Source organism: Teleopsis dalmanni, chromosome 1 (genome assembly GCF_002237135.1).
Source record: "Teleopsis dalmanni isolate 2A chromosome 1, ASM223713v2, whole genome shotgun sequence".
Taxonomy (NCBI): domain Eukaryota; kingdom Metazoa; phylum Arthropoda; class Insecta; order Diptera; family Diopsidae; genus Teleopsis; species Teleopsis dalmanni.
In genome coordinates, this window is record NC_051846.1 from 150790086 (window position 1) to 150807639 (window position 17554).

Genomic DNA, 17554 nt, shown 5'->3' on the forward strand with positions numbered 1-17554 from the left:
AATGTTTTTACTGCTTACTTAGCAAGTGTAACTTATAAATAATTTAAACTATATATTTATAAATGATTTAATATATCAATTATACATATATTTAATTTATTATGTGATATATTATTAAGTAATATTTTTTTAAGTAAACAGAAATTCTCTTAAATTTTCAAAGCACTTTTTAACATATAAAAGCTCTTTCACATGCAATAAGTAATTATGCCAATGTAAACGGTAAAATCTTAAAGTTACTTAAGAAATTATTTAGTAAGTAGTGGCAACATGATTTGAGAATAAGTTAAGTCTGCTGTTATGACGTTATCATATACTTTAAAAAAATTATTATTTAAGATGTATAAGTATGTCAAATATATATATGTAAATTAGTAAGAGATTGAAAAGGCGAATTTTACACATTTTTTACAAATAATATTTAATTTAATTTTTATTTAAAACAATAATGATATATTGAAGTTTAAGGAGGGACGTGTACGCCTACCAGTGTATGCCCATGTTCGCCTGATTTTAACCAATCAGCTTTAAATCAGAAAACTGTACTAAAAGTAAATTGCGGGAGAAAAAGTTATCCTAAATTTACCAATCAAAAACGATATGAGTAATTATAATGTCTCTCATGTCAGTGCAAACAACAAAGGTTTTGATAACTATCAGATGGGTTTTATACTATTTTTAATCAGATCTTAAGTTTTTTGAATGTATAGTCTTTATTATTATTAAAAGTTTAAAAAACGTGAAATCGCTCAAAAGCCGATACTGCAACCAGAATAGTCCAATTGTACCAATTCCACTATTGATTACACAAAGCCCCTTAAAGCTTTGTGAACAAAGTCTAGAACTAAATCTAGAGAAGAATTCTTAATCTGTTGTGGTGACAAAAATTCCATATGAAACATCATCTTTGAGGCATACTTTGCATTCCGGATTAGCAGATAATTGTAGTTTATGAAAATTATATTTCAGATCATAATGACCTGTAATGAAACCCATTAACCTTGAATTACATTTTGAGAACTTAAGAATGTCTTGGCATGAGTACGGTGTTATCAGTGCTTTACTTTGTCTAAGTCCTCCCAGTATTCCAGCCGCATATGATTTTCCCTTTCCTTGATAATTTGTTTTGTACTAGCCCAGTTGAGTCCACAAAAGGGTTGAGGACCTGTAAAAACAGTTTTTGATGTAGTTCTGACTCTCCTGTGGCCCGAAACCCAGTAAAGGCTTACGTTATTTCGAGCCGAGCAAAAGGCTGTAGGAACTCATAACACTCAAGGACTTATTTTGACTTGAAAGTCCAAGAAGACAGAGTTTTAAGAGCAGTCAAAGTAAACAACAATTCTCGAGCTTAAGCATAAGTTGATTGCGTGGATTTCAGCTTGAAAGACATTCGGCCATGTGCCCATCGCCTCCGAAATTCTGGTGTTTGATCCATATACACCAGCACCAGTGCCTTTACCATTTTTGATCCATTTTAATTTTTGATTTATAGTCTTTAAGTAGTTATACCACCTCTCATACCCTTTTAATAATATGCTCCTTCATTTCATTTCACTTCATTACAAAATAAAACGGTCTTTGGTGTTTGAGCTCTAACTTTGGTTTGTGTCTGTACTATGTGATTTCTCTTAGTACATACAAACACCAAATTTTTAGAATGAAAACATCGAAGAAGAATTTTCGTTAAGTTGACACAACTGTCACAGTAATTTACCGAAACACAGTCCACATCCGCACGCAGACAAAAAATGTCAAATCAAACTTCATAAGCTGCAGCAGATTGCGAAAGGACATTAAGTGAAAATTTAGTAGCGCGCATAGCACCACAGGACACGTCTAGCAAAGTGTTTGTAACTGTTCAGCTATAATTAAATTATATCAAATAAAAAAAAAATAGAAAATTTTCTAACAATAGCTATAATTATTTAATAATTTAAAAAGGGCATTTTTAAATGGAATCTCAATTATTGTTGACGTGAGAAATGTAATAACAAATAAAAAAATAAATAAAATATGGCTGCCTAACAATTTCCGTGGCAAGTGCGTGTATACTCGTTTATTGTGATTACATAAAAAAGTAATACACTTACTTACTTACGTATTGATTACGCCACAAAAGAATATAAATAAATAAATAAATTGCAGTTATCAGCGAATTAAAAAAAAAAAAAATAATTTCTGTCACAGAAAATCAAACTACAGGATATAAGGACGTAATACCAAAGGTAAATATTGTACATAGTTGTGTGCGTGTATGTGTCTGTGCGTTTGTGTGTGCTTGCATACATATTTTTTTATGTGCTCATTTGCGATGCTGCAGGCGTTGTATATGTGGTATGTAATTATGCTGCATCATCTTCTCAACGTCTTCATTAGTGCTATAAACTCAGCGAAGCAATTGTCGACAACACGACAATACGACAACAACAACAACAACGTGAAGGTGGGTAGATGCACTGTGAGGGAGCTGTGTTGAACAGTGAGTGTACTACACTCGTACACCCGTATGTGTTCGTATGTGTGTGGTGTGTATGGTATGTGGTGTGGCAATGAGTTGGCTCGCATGTTTGTTTAGGTGTTGCTTTAGAATTTGCCGTTGGGCTTATGCACTTTTGCTCGCTAAAGTTTAAGAAACGTGTGCGGCATAATTAATTAAGTTTTTTCTTAAGAGTTTACAGTTTAATTTTCTACATTAGTGGAATTTTTATGTTATTATAATATAATTATATAATCAGCTGTTTTTGACCTTCAAAATGTTGGCCATATGTCAGAGCAATTTTCAGACGGTAATTATTTTTTTTGTTTGTTTGTTTTTACATTATTATTATTGTTAGTAATAGCATTTGTTTTTAATCATTAAAACTTAACAATTAAACAATTTTACTTTTAACTTGATAGCAAAAATTTTTTATTATCAATTTTGCAACGTCACGCTTAAGGTAGATCTCCTTGGAATTATTTAATCAACGGTCTGCTTATTGCAGAGGCAAGCAACTTAAGTTATAAAATATTTAATATGTAAACTTTTTTTTTAATTTTATTTAAATTTTCTCTCATACATGCATACAAAGCGTCACACACAAGCTTACTTAACTAACCTCCAATGTTGGTAGTGTTGTTTCCACCCCTGTCGCCACCGCTCCGCACAGGATGTCGTCATTTGTTAGCAACTGCGATTTCATTGACTTCGTCGTTTTAGTTTCAAACTATTAAGCATTTTATCTTTAATAGGAAGCAACTATGTATGTATGTGTGTGTGTGTGTGTGCGCGAGCATTGTCTGTTTGTTAGTTAATGTTAAAAAATAATCAATACCGAGTTCGCATACGCTTGGCAGGCACACAATGGACGCCGCAAACGCAACAAAAACAACTTTGGCAGCAACAATATTACGTGCAGCAGCAGCAGCAGCAGCAACTGTCGCAGCAGAATTTGTAACAAACAAAAACATACATATTTCTCTGACAAAATTTAATAATCCTAAGCAGCAGACATTATCTTGCGTTGGCGTTAGCGTTGGCGTTAGCCGCTGCGATTAAGCTGCGTTTCAATTTTAGCACAGACACAATATTGACGTTAAGTATACGACAGCGTGCACACTTCATTCACACACAGCAAAGACAAAAACAAATACAAATATACAAAAAGAAAAATGAAATGACACATGCAAAAGAAAGAATGAAAAGAAAAGAGTTGTTGGCAATGCAACAACAACAACAATACAAATTACATTTCGTTCACTTACTTGTGCAATTCACGGTAAATAATAAAAAAAGAACGCAACAAACAACGCATTTCGTACGTACAAAGACCTCGCTCGCCGCCTGTGAAGTCGCTTAACAAACCCCTTGCCCCCTTGTAGGGCATAATCGTTTTATCGTTTTCAAACGGTCAGCAGTAAATAAGACTTTTTCCTTTGTCTTTTTTTTTTATATAATTTTCATTTGTTTGCAATTTGTCGCTTGTCTTTTATGCGTTTACTTTTCTTTTCTTTTTCTTTTCCTTTTTTTTTTAAACTTTTCATTCGTCTGCTGGTATTATTTATTACTCATTTATCTTTTCCTACAAATAGTGAAGTAATTGACATTGACTTCCATGTTATTGCACTGAATCATCAACATTATTGTTGTTGTTGTCCATACTATTTATTCTTGTAGTTGTTGTTGCAGCTCACATTTAATATTGTTATTCAAGTTATTCTAGTTGTTGTTGCAGTTCACATTTATTATTTTTGTAGTTTATTATTGCAGTTGTGCAGTTAAAATGAAAAATCCATTTACGTGAAAGTTTTATATGCAATATTTATTATTTATTCATTTTTAAATATTTATATTGACACACACTTGTACACATGTACATGTACTCATCTACTCGTACTTCATTTTACTTTAAATAAATATGTCTGCTTGCATGTATGGATGTGTGTATGTTTATTTGATTTTGTGATTCGTGCTTCAGAGCGATTGTGTTTTGCTTGTATTTTAACAATTTTCGTGTTTGATATTTTTGTTCTTCATTTTGTCCTCGCTGTATTGAAACAACAACAACAACAAAACTGTCAACTATTAACAGCAACAACAACAAAGTCAATATCCTGACGTAGATGTGTCATAATGAAGTAATTTAGTGTGTATTCGAGTATGAGAGGTAATATAATAAACTCGATAAAAATGGGAGGGGTAAGAATGCAATAAAAATACACTTGAAGAAAATCAAGTGTATTTTGATTTAAACATTTTATTTGCAAATTCTATTTTGTGAATGAGATTATGAGAAGATATCAACAAAAATTATTAACATTTTGTATAAAGTTATTAATAATTTAATATACAAAAAAAAAATAAATATAGTTAATATTGTAATTCTAAAATTTCTATAATTTGTGTGGCTTTTTCGATTCGTTTAATTTAATCTAGATTAGCGCTCGTTCTGTCAAATTTTATTGTCCAAATGAATATTTTAAATGTGATCCAACTTTTTTATAGTAGTTTTAATAGACAATTATATATTTTACAAATACATATATCGAATAAAATCATAGTTTATCTGTCAAATCATATAAAACAGCTGTTAATTCCAAAGCAATTATGCTACTCTAGCTTAATATCTAGAGTGTTACAAATTAAGCTCGAATGTTTTACTTTTCCTCCCAGATTTATCAATCGAAAATAAAATTCCACTAAAAGGGCATTAAAAGATCATCTGCATTGAAAGAATTGAAAGAAAATCATAGTTTATCTGTCAAATCATATAAAACAGCTGTTAATTTCAGAGCAATTATGCTACTCTAGCTTAATATCTAGAGTGTTATGAATTAAGCTCGAATGTTTTACTTTTACCCCCAAATTTATTAATTGAAAATAAAATTCCACTAAAAGGGCATTAAAAGAGCATCTGCATTGAAAGAATTACCCAAGATTTACCAATCGAAAACGCCATTAGATAGCTATTTTTAATTTCAATAAAACATGGTCATCCATTTATGCGATAAGATCATACCAGTGAAGTCGCTGAAATCTATTAACATCGTGGTAACGCTCGCATAGCTCGTGCTTCATTAGGATCTAGACGCCATCCCCAACTCATAGAGAACCAAAACTCTTACACAGAAATTTTCTCTCGAAAACTCCCAATGCAGTTTTATCATTTTGTGACAACATCCATCTTTTTGTGGCATAAAACAGTACAGGCAGATTGAACGATCTATATAGCGTAAATTTTGTTTATTGAAAGAGAAAAATACATCCCAATTGCCTTTTAAACCATAGTAACACCTATTGGCCATGGTGATTCTTTATCTAATCTCCAGGCTGACATAGTTGACATCGTTGTTGTTTGTAAAAACGCTGCAAACATAGAAAAAATCCATGACAAATACTAAAGTATAGTCGCAAGCCACTGGTGCCTAAGTGATGCACCTTGCTACTGGTAGTCAACATATACTTATTTTGCACCCATTCACCACTAAGTCCATTTCCGCAGCTTCCTTTCCATTTGACATGAAAAATATCCACATTTTTTTGTCATTAAAAATGTCGATGAAATATTGCACCTGGTGAAGAAAGACCGAACTCAAATTCCTCAAAGATAACGGAGCCACTAAATATCAACCACATGACAGTTTGGAACCATTTAAAACTAGCATGCTAAGCAAATAAACTCGACGTTTGATATCATACGAATAAACGCAAATAAATTTGAATGACCGAAATAACTTTAGTAAATCATTCGGGGTTAAAGGGAATCATTTCGATAACATCGAATGCATGCGATCTTCATCAAAACCCGATGACCATCCACAAACGATTTTAAAATCTGGATTAACTGCAAACAAGTTTATTTTGAGTGTTTGGTGCGATTGGAAGGAAATTGTCCATTACAATCTCTGAGAAACTCTAACGCTTAAATGAAGCAAAGAAAAAAAAGCAGTCTGAATTTGACAACAGAAAAGGAATTTTATTCCATGGTCACAATGGCAGACCACACACAGATTTGATGACTCAAAATAAATTTACGAAATTTGGTTCGAAAGTTTTGATGCATTCGACACATAGCCTGGGCCGTGTACCGTTTGTCCATCATTTGTATTGGTTTCTGCGAAACGATCTTAATGGTAAAGAACCAAGAAACTAAAAAATCACTTGGTCAAATTTTTCGCCGATAAGCAACGGCCATACAGATAGAACTTCAATATAAAATTTACTTTAATTAATTTTCAATAAAAAATTTCATTTATCACATTAATTTGATTATGTACCAAAAAGTGTCAGTGTCAGTGATAGAAAATAAGAAAAAAATTTGGTAACGGTAAATTTTCAAGACCCTTCTCACAAAAGAATATTATTTTATCAACTGGTATTCTCTACAAGCTTTTTATAAAGATAAAGCAATGGATGTTATAAGTCACAAAATATTGTAAATATTATAATATAAGAAACATCTTAAGCAGTTCCTGTACCGGTGCCACTACTACATAATTCTAACATTTAAAAACACTCGGTATGTTTGTAAGCTTTGTCTGCGAAATAGATAGTACTGCTCTCTGAAAATACCCTAGTTTGCAACTATCAGATGTTATATTGCGGTGTCTGTAATTCCGATAATTCCGGGTTGCCAATTAATTTTGTATCAACCAACCTATTTGGATTGATTATAAAATAAAATACTTTATAGAGTTTTTGATATCCTTTTACTAGAATCTTACCGATGTTTAGAATTACAATATTGAAAAATCAATCGCTCGAAAACATGTACTTCGTTAAGGACCAAATAAAAACATATTTACAAATACGTGGATTCACTTAACAAATCCAAATTGAATTTGAAAAATTAACTTTATCTGAAATTAAATGGAGTAAAAATTTTTCTTGATCATCTAAAAAATATTTGCACTCTATTTCCTTTATAATTACAATCTAATATTTGAACAAAAATAAATTTGTTTATAAACTGTTTGTTTTTTGCTTTATTTTATTATCATTTTTTAAGAATGAAAATTCTTTAAATAGTTGAAATAGTAAATAAAATTTTCATACACATACTACACAATTATAATTCTCATTATGTTTGCTTATTTTCACATGTAAGTGAGATAAATATGAAATTGTTAAGTGTATTTTTAATATATAAATTTTACAAATCAGTAGTTGTGACTATATGTGCCAAATTGTCTAGATATATTAATATTATGTTTAAGTTTGGTGAGAATGGATTGATACCGCAGGTTTATGCAGTTATCCTAAATCAATTTGGCTATATATTTTCATGCGAAAATCTCCGTCTACTCAATCAAATTCAATTAATATAGTAATTCAGTAATAATTAAATGAACTCGCAAATTAAGTTCCAAAGTGCACAGAAATTTTGAACCAAAATTTCGTGACAGTCTTTCCGGATGCCCACACACATTTTTTTTGTAAAAGGCTTTTGATACATAAAATCTTTAGTATTCTTTGAAAATTAATTTATCCGAAAACATGAAAATCACACGATGTCAAAACGAATATCTACAAGATTTCACCCACGCAAATAACTGCCAATAGATGGCCTCACTGCACACATTTAAATTTGAAAAGCCTTATATTTGAGAATTGAGATACTCAATTCCAAGTTAACGAATTTCAGTAAAGATTTTCGCTGATTTTTGATGATTTCATATACACTTATAATAGAGTCTGCGGTATGGTATAGTTACCAATATGTGCCATATCTTTTATGTGCTTGAAACTCTATTCAAGTACATATCCTATGAATGAAGTCTGTTATGAGTTGAGAATCATTATCAAAAACTTTGTTTTTCAATTAAAACTTTGCGGTACAAGCTTTATTCTTACGAGTCTCACTATTTATATTTTGAACCTTGGCAACACTGATTGCTGTCAGGTGTCATCTGACGTTTCCGTATGAAAATTTAACATGATTAAACATACCCTACTTTAGACTTTTTGTTAAGAAAGTGTTATTTGTGTTATTTACAATGATTTGTGAATTGAGTATTCGTGAAAAACTGGAATTAACGCAAGAAAATTTTTGTGAGATTATTTTTTATGTTTTTTGATATGGATTACGAATATCAGGGCAAGATTCTTCTAATTTTGGCTTGGATTACGAATATCAGGGCAAGATCCTTCCAAATGTGTAAGACAACCGACTTCCACATTTGGAGATGAAGCTACATTCTTTGCCACTGTAGAACTGTGGTAGAATGATTTTAATCGTGGTCGCAGTTCGCTCACTGACGAAATTCGTATTCTAGAAGGTCGTGAAGGATCAGTTGTTATTTCAGAAAACATTGAAGATCGTCATGCGACGTACTGTGAGATTGAGGGAACCCTATGCATTAGTTCCTCCAGCATATATAAATCATTGTACAGTCATTTAGCCTTGAGAAAGGTTTGTTTTCGTTGGATCCCAGGATCCCCTATCATTTGACAAAATCTCTAAAAAATGCTCGTCGATTAGTGCACACAAATTTTCAAAAAATACAATGACCATTCTTCGAGTATATAAGATTGTTATAGGTGACGAATCATGGACATATATGTATACGCCGGAACGTGAACAGCAGTCGACTGTATGGATGTATAAGAATGTTAAAATGAACCAAGTCTAACAGAAGCTGTTCGAAGTCGAAGCACTTCAAAACAAATGGTCGCTTGAAAAACCTGATCATGTGGCAACTATACTCATAGCATTACAGGATTGCAAAACGATCAATTTCGGATGATATACAACCATTTGTTTACAGTGAAATACGGAAGACAAACACGCGCCGTCGAATCATTCTCTATCTTCATCAAAACAATACGAATGCTCACACATCTCGTCTAACAACCGATTTCGAGTATTTGAACATTCAAAAAATGGAATTAATGGATCATCCGCCGTACTGTACTGATTTGACACCCAATAACTTCTTCTTGTTTCCGAACATCAAGAATAAATTGCGTTGACTATGATTTTTGTTGACGGCGAAAGTCGTTGCATTTAAAAACTTTGTTATGGAGGTATCTGAAGAAGATTGGAGCAAATGTTTCGACAAATGGTTCGAATGTATGCAAAAGTGTATTAATCATAAAGGAGAATACTTCGAGAAACAATGTTTTTTTTTGTACCGATAACACAAAAACTTTAAAAGAAATTACTCCGCTTTTATTCTTCTTAATCTAGTAAAGTTTTAACAGTATATCAGTGATGAATCTGTGTTACCAACATATGTAATCATCACAAAATTCATCCTGTCCCTATCTAGACAAGTAAGTAGAGTAGAAATGCACATGGGGTTAGAAGATAAACAAATATTTTACTTCAAAGAAAACATAGAAGATGAAAATGCTTTAATTGAACACCTTTTAATGTTTGGTAAGATTGATTCGAATACTGAGCTGATTAACGTGAACCTCAATTTAAATGTAGGCCACACACACACACTGCCAACGAGTTTTTACTTTTGGGCACCAATCGTTTTCTTAATTTAAAAAACATCACTATGAAATCACTTTTAGTTCTAAATCCCGTTGAGTCTTTTATTAAATCCATGGTATCGTTATGAATCCTTCGAATTTTCTAATTAAGTGGTATCCACAATATTGGTTATGGAGTGATATTGGAAAGTTTTTGAGGATCATTGCAATTTCAGACTATAACAGCATTTTGTTATGCCTTGTTATACCAATCAAGAAATATATACAATTTAATAGGTATAACCAATGTATGTAGATCTATCTCAAATGTAAAAACACACTTAGGTAAATACGTATTGTATCTTAAACTAGTTCTAAGCCGAAACAATTTGTAACCTTGTATATAAGTAAATTTAATAAAGAACCACATAAGCCTCAAGCAAAATTCTGGGAATTAAACCTCAGGTTCTACAGTCTACATTTCTACAATTTAGACCTTATAAAAATTAGAATAACGTTGCTAATCACATTTTTGAGATAAGTATTGATATTAACACATTTAAACAGCATATCTAACATGCATATCTAACATATATATAACATTCTTACTGATTTCATGACAAACATTTTTTATTATTATGTTGAGGCTAGTTGAGTCAGTGCACTTGAGCACTTTTACTCTCTATTAACTGCAAGGTTTCTTCATAACCCCCCTCTACGCTAGCTTATTGTTTCTCTGACTCTGACTAGATTATTGTTTATCACTTCATCAGACTAAGCAATAATTGACCTCAGATCTGCATACCTCCCCGATGAGCCTGTAACCATTCTGAGATTCGATAACGCGGTGTTGGTAAGTCTGTCAGTTTTCGTAAATAATTTCAGTGCTCTATCCTTTATATATTTTTTGATCGGATATATCTTGAAACCCTGAGGATGTCATTTGTCTTAATGTTGTTTTATATAAAATTATTTTATTTAAATATAACTAAATATGTAAATATATTAAATTATATATAATGTCAATTATATATAATTTAATATATATATAAAATAAATAGATGAAACTGGGTGTGTATACCACCACCTAATTTCATTCATTTGCCAACTTAATTCATATAATTTCGTTACACTTCCCGTACAATGTTTCAATGTTTGATTAGCCTACAATCTGTGAAATTAGTTTATAAATTATAAATGCCTCTGCTTAATAAATTCAACATGTAATACCGATCAAGAGTTTATATGTATATATATGGTCTCTGAAATTTTCTTCACTGCACTATTAATATTTTGACAAGCTTAAGAATTTAAGTTTGTTTTTAATAAAAACAACTTCTCAAAAAAGCAGTTTAGTCTGATTGGGATACTATAATTGCCTACAGACAAGCTAAAGAATCCATGCCAAATCGATCAAAATCCAGAACTAGGGAGCTAATAATGCTGAACAGTAATGGCACTCAACTTCTCACAGGGTTTCTTACTGGACATTGCGGAGTCAAAAAACATCTATCGAATCTAGGTATTACAAAGGAATGATAGCTGCAGACTTTATCACGAGGAAGAGAAAACAACAGAAAAAATTCTGTGTTACTGTGATATTCTTGTCAGACTAAGACTACGATGCTCATCAACTTCCTATCCACTTATAACGGAAATAGACAATATCTGTCTAAGAGACATAATGGCTTTTTTAACTGTTACGCGTCTATGGCATTTAAGTGGGTTTGTCACAATAACCCTCATAGAATGCAATAACATGGTGACATAAATCCCAATCCATTCAAAATCTATCTGTCTATCTTGGTTTTAATAAACTTATATAGTTTAATGAGTCTAATGAGTCTCTATAATTTTGAGAATATCTGGTGACTATATATATAATTTATAAAACTCTTAATTTATTCCAAACATATTTCTAAACACAAGTCTAAAGCATATAACATACCAAAATATGAAATTTTTGATGGTTTATGGATCCATTTATAACTGAAGCCTCTGTCTTAAATTATTAAGTTTATTATTAAAATTTAACCTTTTCCGATAAAAAAGTATTTTTCCACCTGAAAACAATAAGTTTTAATCAAAATGATTTTTTTTCTTTAAAATATTTGTATCTACGCCAAGGATTCGGATAGAGGATGTCTCGTTAATACAAACGGCCAGCAGCGTTTTCGGTTCATTAAACAAACGAAAGAAAATGGCAATTAACTCGCTTCATGATTTCGAGGTACGAAATCTTAGACTTCCAGTTCATTAGACCCACCAGTGAATCAGTGTTTTATTTTCTTAATATTGTTAACGTTAAATTCACACCAAAATTGTTTAATAAAATTATTTAAATTCTTCTGCAGAATGCTTCGGTAAACTCTTCTTCGCCGCCGTTCAATTGAAAATGTAATGGGAAAACTGATTCGCGGAGGGGACAAAGGAGGCAACTCATGGCTGCTTTCGATTTAGCGTCGACGATGTGGTGTCACCAGTCGCCATTGAGGTCATTTTGGTCACATTCTGTTTGTGTTGTTCCCATTCGGAAATTTTAGTTTTTCAGTTGTCCTTAACAACAATTGCGGCTAAAACGCGCAAACCCATAAACAAAATAAACTATAAATACGCTTAGATACTTTATTGGCAGGGCAGTAGAAATAAATTTCAAAATAAATTCTCACTTAGCATTTGATGGGATTCGCAGGATATTTTTGTTTTTGTTGAACAAATACTCTACAGTGTTGTGGGTAAATAATGACCTTTGTATTTATAGCATTGGCCACGCTTGCTTGATGAGCATTAAATTAACGCTTCAATGGATAATGACATTTTCCCAAAATTTGCTCATCAATAAACGTGTCCAGTTTGGGTTTGTGTGTACTCCATATTGAGTGTTGGGTATCGGGTATTGGGTATTGAGCATCGGGACCTGAGTAAGTGCCGGAAATCAGTTGTATTCAAGTGTGAGGATAACAAAAGTGAGTGTTTCTAAAACAAAATTGCTTTCACATTAAATTGACAGTTGGTCAAGAAATCAGTAAATTAAATACTTTAGACGTGATTGTATGCTTGCGGGAATAGAGCACACAAAATTTTAACTAAATTCTATTTAACGTTTATATTACTTACAACAAAATTATTTTTCAGCACAATGGCACAAGATACAAAAATATTCAAAAGCAATCAAATCATTCGAACCAGTCTGCTGCTTTTTCTAATACAACTCACTGCGCTTAGAGATATCGCAGGAGCCACATCAGTGGTAGTAACTGTAGCACCTACAATCGAAACAAATAGTACCACAGTTACGGAAACAAATGTTAATGTGACTAGCACAACTCCCTACACATCTGCTCCTCTCACATCCACGCAAGCTACACAGGATGTAACCATTGAACCAACGCCCGAACCTACACCAACGCCTGTGCATGAACTTATCGGTTCAGATGGACCAGATAAGAAAGAACAAGAAGCAATACTCAAAGCACTCGATTGGCTTAAGGAGAAACGTGCACCCGATTATGGCTGGGGCAATGATACACATGTAGTTATACTAGCAAAGGAGCTATCTGGTGCACGCGACCCCACAGATGCCGATGGACACTTGCAAGTTATACAAGAACTCGAAGATACCTTATCGGTGAAAGAAATGGAAATTGAAATTCTGGCAATGCTAGATAGACATCACACATTACCCAAACCGCTGAATCCAGAAAAATTGGCACGTTATGTTTTAGCCCTAGGTTCACTGTGTAAGGATCCAAAACATTTTCATGGTCACGATTTAGTAGCCACGCTACAGCATCATGAGCCCACACAAGAAATTGAATTCGCACTCACAACACTTTCTGCTTGCAGCGCTGCAGCTCATGTACGCAAACGCCAGATTAGGCGACTATTAGATATAGTCAGTAGCGTTACCGATCAGAACGTCGATACCATTGCCATGGTTATATTAGCGTTGCGGTGTATTGTTACCGATCATCGACATCGTCATTTGCAACATTTTGTGCGCCGACCTGCTCGTGAACTTGCTAGTCTACAGGATCCACGCGGTGGTTTTGGTTCACTACGTAGCACCGCTTTAGCTATGCAAGCGCTACAAGATTTAGAACATGATCCAGCTGGCGCTTGGAATCGTACTGCGGCTTCACGCTGGATATTGAGTAGACAATGTGCAGATGGTGGTTGGACTGAAGAACCAGTGCAGGATGGTCAAGATCCAGGCATTGGTGTCGGGCTTACAGCTGATATTATTTTAGCACTCGGTTGGAAGGGTTTGGGTGCTGTGCGTGCATTACAATGCGATCATGTCATACGTGAGAACAGTGATCCTACTTCAGGTAAGCTTAAATATATAAATTAAACTTATGAATTGAATTTTAATTCAAATAAATAAACATTTAATTGAATTAAGTAATATTAAATAATGTTAATTAAAAATTAATTTAGAAAATGGTGAACCGAAATTGGCTGTACCTTATGGATTGACTTCATCAGCAGAGGAATCAGATTTCAAAAATGTCTCCTATACCTACACGCTGTGGGTTGGCTCAAATGTAACAGAAGCTTTTTCGTTATCCTTAGTATCCCCTAAAAATACGAGTTTCTTCAAAGCAATGACTCAAGCCGCAGAAATAGATTCTCGGTAAGACTAAAGCATTAAAAATGCACACCTTTAAACCTTTATATATAAATTAAACATTTAAATATAGTTGAATTGATTCAAACATAAATAAAAAAATTAGGTATACCTACAATTATATATATTATAAATCGATTAATGAAACAATTAAAAGAAATAATTCAAATAAGTCATTCAGGAGTTTGGCTATAGTGAGAATAATTTAGATGGCACTTGAGTTTAGAATGACGATATTATAAAGAATCGATTATCACTTGATTATAAGAATGACGTCTATAAACGATATATTTGATAATGTTTTTTATAGAAGAGTAATAGTCTAATGAAAATTCACTTCAGTTATATTAACTGCTAACCCTAGTAATCATAGCTTTTATACTCTCGATAAAGTAGTAGTGTCTGAAATACGGTGCTTTGAACTATATTTATTTCTGAAGATGTTGATCATTGGAGTTATGGGTAAATCACTTAAATACCTTTCGTAACACTAGGCGCACTAGATTTAGATTCTATTGTGGGTAGTATTCTGATAAAAAAAAATATCGGTGACAATAAAAATGTAGTATTTTGATGATAACTATGAGCTACAGTCGATGAGTATAAAATATATTTTTTTAAACCCATTTAAAAAGTTATATATTTTTTGAAGTTGACCAATTTATGCGTTGCAAATTTTAGAAATGAATAGAATAGAATTTTTAGAGAATAAGAAAAAAATATAATAATTTTTAGAGGGTTTTTTAGAGGGCTTCTTTATCACTATAAAGAAAGCTTAGCTTTTTCAGCAACACTAATACAAACTTTAAAAATAATAACTTTATTAATGTATATTTAATAAAATTTAAAAAAGTATAAATCTTCTCATATATACAGATTTGCATTTGAAGCTCGAGAATGGCCTAATGGACATTATGTACATACATTAGCTGGCAAAAAGGAAGAACCAAGGGGGTAAGTCTTTATTCAGTTTTTTTTTTGACCGATTCTGATTTTTTGGTATGCCGATGAATGTTGTTAGAGGGGTTCCAAACTTTAAAGCCCAATAACTTAAAAACTGAAGAGTTTTTTGGAAAAATTGGCTTTATTAAAATGTATTCTCTAATGGTAGTACCTGGGAAATCAGAATCGTGCCACTATGTATTGGTGCTATAACTCTTATATAAAACTTACATAAAACCGTTTTTCGTTTAGGTACAATTACTGGTTACTATATCGTTTAACTGAACTTCCTGATCCAAATAATGCACCTGGAAATCAACTAATTGCACCAGTGGGTAAGTAAAAGATCACATCGTTCTTAATTATATATATTTGAATATAACATACAATTTTTTATTTGCTCAATAGGTGTTGATGAACTCATGGTGGAGGATAATGAACATTATCTGTACTGGTACAAGAAGCTATAAACATTTTATGGCACAAAAATATAAAAATTATAGCAAAACAATTTACCATAAAAATAAATAAGCAAGACAAACAAATTAAGAAGTTCCGCGCTATATAATAAATAATAATAAAAAACAAACGATATAAAAAATAAAAGGTACACGTTTATAAAAAAATAAAAATAAATAAAAAAAATTGCTTCAAACAAAAAGTGATAAATTGAATGTTTAGAAAAAGGATACGAGAGGGTATTTTTGGGCCCTGAAAAGGAACAAACAAAAAAGTACGTCCAGCGCCGCTTTCGTTAAAGTAACGCTTTAGCAAAAGTAATTCAACAAAAAGAAAAATAAAATCCAAATATTTAAAAATTTAAATTTTAAAATTTAAAATTTAAAATATTGATATTTATGTACTCTTTAAACGCTCGTATTTTAAATTTAACAGAAAATTTTTAAAAATTAATAAAAATGTTGAAAAATTTTACCAAACACCGTTCGTAACAATAAGTGATTAAGAATCATCCATTAAATTAAACAATATAATTTTGATATTTTTTTGAATGAGAAAAAGAAGAAGAAGAAGAAGAAATGAATTCATTTAAAAATTCATAAAATTAAGTATAAAACTGCAATACTCATAGATTATATACAATATATTTTAAAATTGCAATACCGACCATTTATTTAATATAAAATACATAAAAAAAACACAAACCCATCAACAACAAGGCAAGGCAACATGCATATAATTATGAATTCGTATATTACTTACTCAAGCTATTTATATATTTAAGAGTAGTATTAACTATCTTTCTGATATCTTATCTAACTCCATGTATCTACATATATACATACACATAACTTAATTGTAAACGCATAAACTAATTTATATCGCATGGCAAATTATACTCATCTTCACTCTATTTAGCCTAAATTAAATTCTAACAAAACTCAACTCAAAACTATACTCTCATGCATTAACTTATATAAATATTTACATATATACACACATCTATATATAAATATATTATAGTTTTATATATAATACATGCCTACATAAGAAATAAATGTGTAATTGTTATAATTAAAGTGTTAAACAATTGGAAAAAACATTCGAAACTGTTTTTTTTTTCTCAAAAAGAAATTTTGGAAATTATAGGGAATACTAGGATATTATAGGGATATTTAAATAAGTTTAGGCTTCTGTATTGCTATATGAAGGATTTTGATTTTATTTATTTATTTTATTTTATTTTATTTTATTTTATTTTATTTTATTTTATTTATTTATTTTTTCGTTTATTTTATTTATTTATTTTATTTTATTATATTTTATTATATTTCATTTTATTTATTTATTTTATTTATAAATTTTATTTTATTCTGTTTTATTTTTTTCATTTATGTATTTTATTGATTTATTTTATTTATATATTTTTTATTTATTTATTTATTTTATATATTTATTTTATTTATTTATTTTGTTTATTTATTTTATTTATTTATTTTATTTTATTTTATTTATTTATTAATTTTATTTGTTTATTTTTTATTTATTTTATTTTTTTGTTTTATTTTATTTTGTTTTCTTTTATTTTATTTTATTTTTTTTTATTTTATTTTATTTTATTT

General features: G+C 31.0%; 1 protein-coding gene across 1 annotated transcript; it reads left to right on the forward strand.

Moving 5' to 3' along the window:
* The first annotated feature begins 1777 nt into the window (after positions 1–1777).
* On the forward strand, positions 1778–16278 carry LOC119669355 (uncharacterized protein CG3556-like). The gene is made up of 6 exons (XM_038079208.1): positions 1778–2225; positions 13037–14232; positions 14342–14537; positions 15408–15485; positions 15726–15808; positions 15882–16278. Exons 2-6 carry the CDS (start codon positions 13041–13043, stop codon positions 15941–15943), a joined length of 1611 nt encoding a protein of 536 aa, XP_037935136.1. The 5' UTR covers positions 1778–2225; positions 13037–13040; the 3' UTR covers positions 15944–16278.
* The last annotated feature ends 1276 nt before the right edge of the window (positions 16279–17554 follow it).